General features: G+C 33.4%; 1 protein-coding gene across 1 annotated transcript; it reads right to left on the reverse strand.

Moving 5' to 3' along the window:
- Positions 1–890: 890 nt before the first annotated feature.
- LOC132731605 (G patch domain-containing protein 4-like) lies at positions 891–10442 on the reverse strand. The gene is made up of 7 exons (XM_060717811.1): positions 10283–10442; positions 6721–6794; positions 6113–6205; positions 4851–4952; positions 4054–4145; positions 3664–3717; positions 891–1808 (listed from the first exon to the last, which is right to left on the reverse strand). The coding sequence occupies exons 1-7, from the start codon at positions 10326–10328 to the stop codon at positions 1259–1261; spliced, it is 1011 nt and encodes a 336-aa protein (XP_060573794.1). The 5' UTR covers positions 10329–10442; the 3' UTR covers positions 891–1258.
- Positions 10443–10810: the final 368 nt, after the last annotated feature.

Raw genomic sequence — 10810 nt, forward strand, 5'->3', positions numbered from 1 at the left:
GGGCCAAATGGAACTTAAGTTATGCCCCGGAAACTGTTTTCAGTTTTAAGGTCATAGTGACCTTGACCTTTGACCTTGTGACCCCAAAATCAATAGGGGTCTTTTACCCAATATGGACAATAATCTTATGAAGTTTGAACACTGTGGGCCAAATGGAACTAAAGTTATACTCCGGAAACTGTTTTCAGTTTAAAGGTAATAGTGACCTTGACCTTTGACCTCAAATTCAATAGGGGTCTTCTACCCAATATGGACAATCATACTATGAAGTTTGAACACTGTGGGCCAAATGGAACTTAAGTTATGTTCCAACAACTGTTTTCAGTTTAAAGGTCATAGTGACCTTGACCTTTGACCTTGCAACCCCAAAATCAATAGGGGTCTTCTACCCAATATGGACAATCATCCTATGAAGTTTGAACACTGTGGGCCAAATTGAACTTAAGTTATGCTCCGGAAACTGTTTTCAGTTTTAAGGTCATAGTGACCTTGACCTTTGACCTTGTGACCCCAAAATCAATAGGGGTCTTCTACCCAATATGGACAATCATCCTATGAAGTTTGAACACTGTGGGCCAAATGGAACTTAAGTTATGCTCCGGAAACCAAATTGCTAACGGACGGACGGACAGACGGACGGACGGACGCCAGGGGGTATAACATAATATGCCCGAAATTCTTTCGGGCATATAAAAAGTTATGATCCAGGTACAAGTTTGCGGACGTCAACGGCAACGCCGCCGCGACTATAACAATACCTTCACTTTTTTTTTTCAAAAAAAAAAAAGTCGAGCTAAAAACATTTCATTTCATAAATAGCTCAAGCTCAACTTGACGTTTGACCACTGCTGAACTGAAATCTGAGGAATCAAAAAAAAAAACTTTTAAAATTATAATGTTATACAATAATTTAATTGTACATGTAGATCTATATATAACTTCCTAACATTTAAAATTTATCTAAAATTTCATAAAATGAAATAATCATATAATTCATATTAAACATACTGTTCCATAAAATTTTGCAACTAACACATCACAAAGCACCTATAAAATGCTACAATAACACCAGTTACAAGTTTTTACTGTCATTTCTTAAACATCAGTTGAATCAGATTTCGAAAATTCACTTCACACTTTATTTTTGAAATTTAAATAATCATTTTCCACATTGTGAACTTTGAAATATAAATAATCATTTTCAATTAAATACATGTATATAAAAATTTTGCTATTCTCATTCCTGTTTTCTATTCAATCATATATCTCTTTGTTTTTTCTTCTTCTTTTTCTTTAATTTCTTAATAGATCTACCATCATTATTATCTGCCAAGTCATTTTCCACAGCTTTACTATCTATATCATCACCTACACCTGAATCAGGTATGTCATCATTATTACCATCTATAACATCATCTTGTATCTCAACATTCTCCATGTCCGTCCGCTTTTTACTTTTCTTACTTTTTTTCTTTTTCTTTGGCTTACTACAGTCTTCAGTGCTTTTAGATTCTATAATTTTACTTTCGTTTTCTATTTCATCTACAGTACCATCATTTATTGCATCTGTATTTACATCATTATCCTGATGCTTTCTTTTCTTTTTCTTACTTTTCTTCAAGGTTTCATTTTCAACTTTGTTCTCATTCATTTCATTACTGTCATTCACTTGTCCATTTACATGATCACATGACATGTCACGATCTTTCTGATTGGCTGATTTTGAATTGTACTGTTCTAATAATAGTTTTTCTTGCTCCTGAATCCTCAACAATTTCCCATTTGCCTTTAATCCATGTCTTGCACCCCTGCAATTCATTAATTTTATAATGCAAAATAATGGTATATTTAAAAATATGTTTTCAATATATATATATACAAGAGCTTACGGAAGGACAGTGTGCCTGACTATTCTCGGTGTTTGATAGTTAAACTAGAGTCTGGCTAATGTATAATTTTGTTAAAATATGGCCAAATTGTGTCAAAATCCATGTTAAGAGTTATAGGCCTAGGACAACGACCTCCAATTAAGCTCTCAAATAAATGTGTGGAGTTTCATTCCATTTTCCATCTGTAGTTTTACAGATACCAACTTGAAACGAAAAACTAATTGAAGTGTAACATCAACACCAAGGCTAACTAGAAATGTGTCCATAGGACACGGATGCCCCCACACGCCACTGTTCTGTCAATCTTATGACTCTAGGTCAAATATTTTTTGGACTACATGTGCCACAAGTTGAAAACTAAAAATCAACAAAGGGCCATAATTCTGTTAAATTTGGTCGCACCAAAAAATTCCTTCCTTTACCATCTACACATTAAGGTTGTTCATCCCTGGAAGTTTAAGCAAAATCTGCCATCCGGTTTAAGAGGAGTTGCGTTCACAAAATTTCTACATAGTATATAGTGAAAAAATCAACAAAGGGCCATAATTCTGTTAAATTTGGTCGCAGCAAAAATTCCTTCCTTTACTACCATCTACACATTAAGGTTGTTCATCCCTGGAAGTTTAAGCAAAATCTGCCATCCGGTTTAAAAGGAGTTGCATTCACAAAATTTCTACATAGTATATAGTGAAAAAATCAACAAAGGGCCATAATTCTGTTAAATTTGGTCGCAGCAAAAATTCCTTCCTTTACTAACATCTACACATTAAGGTTGTTCATCCCTGGAAGTTTAAGCAAAATCTGCCATCCGGTTTATGAGGAGTTCACAAGATTTCGGGACGTACGGACAGACGGACGGACGGACAGACGTACGGACACTCGGACGGACAAGTGCAACGCTATATGCTCCCACTCTGTTGGGGCATAAAAATGTATATTTTAACTACAAAATGTATATGCCTCACTAACATGTATTACATGTATTACAGTTCACATTTTATTGGCATAAGTAAAACATGCCTTTATAAACCACAAATAATTATACATATACACATTCAGACCATCAATGATGATGTTTATGCCTTTCCCAGCTTTGTAGTAGCATATCAACTTTGAGGTAAAAAGTGACTATTTCAGACCACACTGTAAAATAAACCCCAATTCTGCGGAGGGCAGCTGAATCTAGCAATACAACCAGTCCAAGATCAGCCAGCACTTCCTTGACATCTGATCATTGTTTGATAAGTACTTTTTTTTTAATTTTCCTAACAACTGATGAATGGTTTTGTCTAGATTGAAAAACGGACATATCCAATTAAGCTATTTCGTTTGGTACAGTTTAAAGCCAACAATGGAAATAAATTTATTTCACTAAACTCATAATGGGTTTTTCTGTCATTTTTACATTCATTTGTTCAGGTGACAATGTTTATCAAGAAATCACATGTGCACCTGATTCAAACATTTAAAGAACATAGCTACCACCATCATTTCAAACAAGAGCAATCAGTGACATCACACATGTCGCCATTGAAATAAGCAGTTGTATTGAGAGTTGATTGACAACTTTCTTTGTTTTATGTTGTGGCTGCTTTGTTGCATGTTGCAGCTACTGAGTGAGTAGCAGGAGACACAAAAATCTTCAACAGGTCAAAATGCTTTTTTATTTAAAGGTTTATACTCAAAAATCATTTAACCAAAAACCAATGAATATGCACAAGAACTACACTGCAGCAGGCAACAAGAAAATTTAAACAAAGGGAAAAAAACTCACTTGTGAGCAGTTCTGCCCCCACACATTTTAAAAACAACTTCTGCCTGGTCTGGCCTGTAAAATAAAAGTTGATACTAACAATCTTAATAAATAAAACATTAACATGATATTACTTAAAATAAAATTTCAACTATTAATAGTCTATGTTGTATGATACCTATAAATTTTAGAAACAATTTGCTTGCTTATCTAAATGACGCTCTCTCCACTTTTAAAAGGGTCAAAAAAGCAGTCTTTTATGGCATGTGTGGCCTGCACTTGACTATCGATGAACAGAAAGGAAACACTTGGAAATAATTTAATCAACCAAACTATCAATCCAGGGGTATCAAAAATTCACAATTAGCTTTATATTATGTACTAAAACCTGACCCCAAACAAAAAACTTACATGAGACATTGGGTTTCCTCCCCTGGCTCTTCATCACTACTCTCCTCAAGAGTTGCTTCCCTTGTCTCTAAACCATTTGATAATGTTGAACCCTGTAAATGATTCAAAATTTAAATTCCACATTTAATTGAACTATTCTGAATCTCAAAACAAAATTAAGTTACCAAGTAAACCTAATTTATCTATAAACAGTCATAAAAAATTTAAGATAAAAAAAATAAAAGTTAATTAAAGCAGCATGCCTCCAGATTCATGTTTATTTCATGAAAATTTTGGAAATGTATTTAAACGTAAAATATTGCGAGATGAACAAAGTAAAGTAATTAACATATTACAATCGGCACTTACAATCCAAGAAAATTACCAAAAAGTGGTCCATATATGCAAAAACAGCCCTTACTGCGTTAGTACATTGTAAGGCAGTAGAATAGTAAAATATAACAAAATCAGTCTCAAACCGTACATAAAATGTAAAATATAACTTGGATCTTCAATACTTTTACCTTTCTTAAAATTTTACTACATTTTTCTCAATATTGATTTTCTTAAATATTTTGGCTCATCTGGAGGCATGCAGCTTTAAAATTAAGATTAGATTTGTTTAATTATTTTCTAAACAAATACTTTTCTGGATAAAAAAAACCATTAAATATTGATTTTCAATTTCATTCCTAGTATATTTCATTATTAACATTAATTCATAATTTTTTTCCATTTGATCTATGTAAGGTTTTTAAATTCAAATGTTAAGGTTTTTAGACCCCAGTCAAGCTACTTTAATTTGACGTATAGTTTACCTTTACAAACTGGCCGTACAGCATGGCCTTATTGTCATATGTTTTAGAATTTTTAGTCTTTGATACTTTTGTGTCACCACTGTTCTTTATCTGTACACCATCCTGAAATAAAAAAAAAACTTATGTATGGAAAATGACTTTCATCCAATCAATGTAACTAAGGTATCATCTTCTACAATAATGCAAATAAATTTCCAAAATTTATCCCCATAACTGCCTAATCCACCTATATGAGTTTATGAATAGCATATTTACAGCCTTCTATTTCCTTTTTACTTATCACACACATTTTTTTATTCTTTTCATTTATTATTTAGCAATATAACCTAAACTGAACACGTGTCATTAAAGGGACTCCATTGAAGTTTTTTGATGTGGCTGGACTGGAAAGTATATTTTCGAAATGAATGTTCCATTTGATGAAGGTCTAGACTAATAACTTGTGTGCACATTTTCAGAACATTCACTCACTCTGTTTTTTTCTAAAATAATTAGTTTGTGAAAAATGACCAACAATTGAAAAGTGTTACAATGCTTTCACTCAAATCAGGCTAAAAATAGCACAATCATATGATTTTAAAATTTTTTTCTGAGTATTTTTCTGAATTATCTTTTGAGTATTGCTCTGCTTAAAGTACCCCAGTTGATCTATGTATGAAATTCAAATTTTATGTTGATGGGCTTTTGGACCTCAGCGGAGTGTCTTTAACAAATATTTTTTTGTTTTGTTTGGTTTTACCACACACTGACACAATTTAGGTCATAAGGCACTAAAACAGGAAAGATAATTTTGGCTAACCTTGGGTGTTACAAACTTAAAGCAACACCAGGGGTCAAAACCATCCCACATGCTGGTGCTGAGAGATGCAAAGTCTCCAGTAATTCCAACCGATTAAGTCCCCTTTTATGATCACACAAGAACACTAGCTGCAATTCTAATGCCTCAACCCTTAAAGGCAACCTTACAGGCACAAGGGTGTTACAAACAATATTGTTTTTGTTTACAAAAATGAAGTTAAGAAAGCTATTTAAAATCATCTACATTAGCTGCTTGACTCTCTAGATAAATTAAGTGATTCTAAACTTGCAAGTTTGAATCCTTAGTTCCTAGCCACAGTGGGATGTTTTCTGATACAGTTACGATCCTAAAAAAAGCTCCCAGAATAATTTTATCTGTTATAAATCAAATATATTGTTCAGCGTCATTCAGTATCAATTATATTGTCTGCATTTTAGAATTATCATTAATAAATTTTCCATACCTCTGTTCTACTGACTTCTATTTTACTGGCAGCCTTGTTGAAGACGTGATCCCACCAATGAAATGAAAACTCTTCACCTGGATTGTGTCCAACCTGTTTAAAACAAAATTTATATTTTATAAAAAATCATGTAAAGTGCTGCTCTTTACAAGGTATCTTCTAGAAATGCACTGACTACATGTTCATTTTGCATGAACTAAACCAAATGGATAAGCACTACACCATTTCATGGTTGCCTGGGAACAGATAGCTGAGACAAACAGTTAATGTTCAACTATAGCCAGTGATCTTTTCCTTATTGTATTTTACAGTTGAATACCAGCCATTTCCCATAAATTCAGAAAGCTAGAATTTTCCCAAAAAATATTATCCCCTAAATTGCCACTGTGCACATTTGTCATCAGACTTAACCCCTACTGGCTTAGAGCAGTTATTGATAAATCTAATGGTTTGGAAGACAGAAAACTGTGGTTTCATTTTCTTTTACTGTTAGCACACCCAGAAAAGAGTCATCAATAGGTTTTTAAATGCCATGTCCAGGAGTTTGACAGTATATTTTTAATCTTTCAACATCAAGAAGCTTATTTTTCCTTGAACTTTGTACTTACACCTTTCTTGTCCTGCTTAATTTTTACTTTAATTGCCTCAGTGATGCCCTCTTCATCTTTACCTAGGCCTTGACCTGTAACACAATATAAAATACATGTAGCATAAGCTGCATTAAACAGGAGATATTATGCTTTCATAATTAAGCATTACTGTTGTAGATTTCCCTAACTGGCATGTCATACTTTACATTATGGGTTGTTGCAGCATTGAAGAAAATTATCTGCAAATATTGACTGTTTAATGGTAACAGAAACCCTACTTTTGGAAAGCATTTTTTGCTATAAACTTATAGTGCCTACTTTTGTTTCTGTCATCATTCGAATGATCATTTCGGTTTTTAATCACTGTGTACAGTCCTGTTTTCTCTCTGTCCATGTACGAAATGTGCTTTGAAGCAAATAATACTTTCCATTCCCTGTGTTCATGTATGAACAGTGTTCTATTAAAAGCAAATAATATTTTTAGTTAAGGATAACATTAAAATAATTCCTTGTGTTTTAAAACTGTATCAAACACTCACAATTTTAACAAACTTTCAGGATTTTTTGAGTTGGTTGAATTTTACTTTACTGGACGGTGGTTGAGGTAAACCTCAAGTGCCATTCCGTGCATTATTTCAGGTATGAATGGGTACCTCTGCCCTAAGCCGAAATTAACTATTTATAGCTAAATGCTAATGGAAGCTAGAAAATTAGAGAAAACTTGGAAATTCTGTTTACATAGCATTGTTTGTTTTAACTCATTAAAGTTGAAGTATATGTTCTCTGTTGCTTTGTTAGTTTGTATCGTTCAAACTCATCACTTACTGTTAAATATTACAGTTGTTGAAAATAAATCTCTGCCTCATGTATGGTTTTGTGTCTTACTTTTAAATCATTCAAATAAAAGATTTTTAGAATAGTTGCTATTAAAATATGTCTATTTGTGTACTGTGTTTGGTTTAAGGAAGTGGCTAGCTGTACGGTACAGGACCGTACGGCTAGCCAAAAGTTCTAGCCATGCGTGAGTCACGTACGACTAGCAAGGACACACTGTATCAGTGTCTATTCTAGGACGCGCGATTGCGCGATTCACGCTAGAATTTCACAGATAGCGCACAATTCAAAATCGTGTGCGTGAAAATCGGGCATCTATAAAACAAGAGCTGTCGGTAGTACAGCAACGCTCGACTATTCTGAGTGCTTGATAGTAAAAAAATTACTTGATACAGTTACCTCCTCCTGTTTACAGGTTGGGGTCATGATGGTGAACAAGTGTGCAAAGATTCAAAGCCATATGTCTATGGACTTTGAAAATATTTGAAGTATAACGGAAACTTTAACATAAATTCTAAGTCAAAAAAGGGGCATAATTCTGTCAAAATGCTTGATAGAGTTACCTCCTCATGTCTACAGGTTGGGGTCATGATGGTGAACAAGTGTGCCAAGTTTCAAAGCCATATATCTATGGACTTTGAAAATATTTGAACTATTACAAAAACTTTAACGTAAATTCTAAGTCGAAAAAGGGGCATAATTCTGTCAAAATGCTTGATACAGTTCCCTCCTCCAGTCTTCAGGTTGGGGTCATGATGGTGAACAAGTGTGCAAAGTTTCAAAGCCATAAGTCAATGGACTTTGAAAATATTTGAACTATTACAAAAACATTAACATAAGTGGTTACGCCGACGCCGACGCTCGGGTGACTGCAATAGCTCTACTTATTCTTATCGAATAGTCGAGCTAAAAAGTTAATAAAATCGTAAAACTTCCATCCTGCATTATATTTGGTCGTTTTGTTTACATTTACACCGGAAACTGAAGGGAAGTAACTGTAAGCTAATTATAATAATTTAGTACCATATGGTACTGGTTACGTGAGTTGACGGAAATTTACGGAATGTTCCGTACCGACCGAAACTAGTGTGCTAGGTCTGACAGTTGGGCGCCATTTTAGTGTAGTAAATAATCAAGAAAAATGAGGCAATTCCTATCTTGGCTACGATCTAGACGTGAAAGATATGTCAATTGTTTGTATTGTCAATCCCTTTATAATCAATCGCGACAGTTCAATAATGATTTGTTTTCGTTTAAAATTTAAGGGGGGACAACTTCTGCTGCCTTAGTTGTAATTATTTCATCGGTTGAACACCTCAGTTTAAACTTAATGCAGACACTTTAACATTGGCAGTTTATATTGGCACCCCTTGATTTTAAAAATCACCCCCTTTTTTGAAATAGAGGGGGGAAAATCACCCCTATTTTTGAAATCCTAGAATAGACACTGCTGTATTGGCTAGCCGTACGTCATTTTCAAAATTAGATGGAAGTCCAAAATGCATATGTTATTTTATGACTTTAAGCGAGGATTTTAACCAAGAAAGAGCAATAATATTGTCTTCGTATGTTTACTTTTTAGAGATTAATCGCCTTGTTGGCTACAGTAAAAAAAGTACGAATATCGATATTTGTCATCTCAAGACGTTGAGAAAAAATAGCGTTTGATCGCAGTTAAATAACATCAATTGAAATAGTTTACAAAATTTTGATTTTGATGATAATCCGTTTTCGTTTAATTAAGTTTAAATTTCGACACCTTTAAAATGAAAAATTGTTGTTGTTGGGATCTGATAATTGCGTCAATTACCGACGGTATAGAAGTTTGTTCATCATTAAGGAATGTTTGCATGTTCCATGAAACGCATTTTAAAATTTATTGTCAGTCCCTGGGTATGCTTTAATTAAGGTTTATTAATTGATTGTGCTTTTATGTTCGATATTTATCTACTGTATTTGAAAATTATACAATTATTTTTGCTTTTCACCGTTTTTGTTTGTTTTTTTTCTCAATGTTCTTTTTATTTATTCCACTCCATTCATTATTTATTCGATCCATGTGCTTAATTAACAAAAATTCACCTGTCATACAAATAAAACAACAAATCATAATCATGAGTCACAAAATAACATATGCATGTTCGACTTCAATATAACTTTGAAAAGTGACGTACAGCTAGACAATACTGTGAGTCTAGGCTAGTTGTACGTGACTCACATACAGCTAGAAATTTTTGCTGGCCATACGGGCCCGTACGGCTAGCCACTTCCTTGGATTAATAAAATATATGTTCTGTTCTATTATTTTGTTTCGGGTAATTTCTGTCTAGGGATGGAAATGACCTGAAATCCCCATGATACGACACAACTATGTGGTGACCAGAAATTATTGATATTACTTAAGTTAACATTATGGTTTGTTCATAATTTGATTTCCCTTATTGTTAACACTGGTTAATAAACATTTGCCAGTTATGAAATGCACAATTTATCCTTTAAATTTTTATTTCTAGCCAAAAAAAAACTACTTATGCCAACACCGAGTGTCAAATTGAATGGTGCATGAATTATAAAAAGTATTTCATATGATCTGGAACTACTCTTTAAAGCCAACGAGTGGTAAAATCATTTCAGACAACACTCCTATCCGAATACTAATCATTTAAGTAAATATTTTTTATCAGCAACTTATTGTCATAACACCCATCTTAAAATGTTAGAAAACCAATTAAAACAAATAAAATACCGTCAGTCCACCCATGCTTTGATAAATGTTTTCTAGCGAAATCCATCTTGAAAATTAATAGATAGCACGTTCGCCTTGTTGTTGTTGTTGTTGTTGTTGGGTAAACTCTAAATCATTTCACAAGCAAATATCGCTGCAATCTCTTTGTCAATTTCCCATTCGCCTGCTACTTTTTTTGGCTTGTGGTATGTCTTTTGTAATTAAATTAAGAGGCATAGACCCTATATAATTTTTATATACCGTTTACATATAATCCTGTATGATGCAGGTTTTACAACTGTAACAAATTCATAATAGATACTGAGCTAGAGTTGTTTCCCTTAATGTTCACTAATAATGCTACATAGTCTTTCTTTGATTATGAAATGATGCTCACATTTTGAAATACACGTTGTGCATTTCCCAGAAAATTTTACATGCAAAGGTATTAAAAACAAACCTTTCCATGGTGCTATTATGAAAGACACTTTATGATGTTATAATAAAAGCCCCTATAAATAACCATTATAACCATTGACGAGGTAATTT

This window comes from Ruditapes philippinarum, unplaced genomic scaffold, assembly GCF_026571515.1.
Source record: "Ruditapes philippinarum isolate M1 unplaced genomic scaffold, ASM2657151v2 ctg518_1_1_1_1, whole genome shotgun sequence".
In the NCBI taxonomy this organism is placed as follows: domain Eukaryota; kingdom Metazoa; phylum Mollusca; class Bivalvia; order Venerida; family Veneridae; genus Ruditapes; species Ruditapes philippinarum.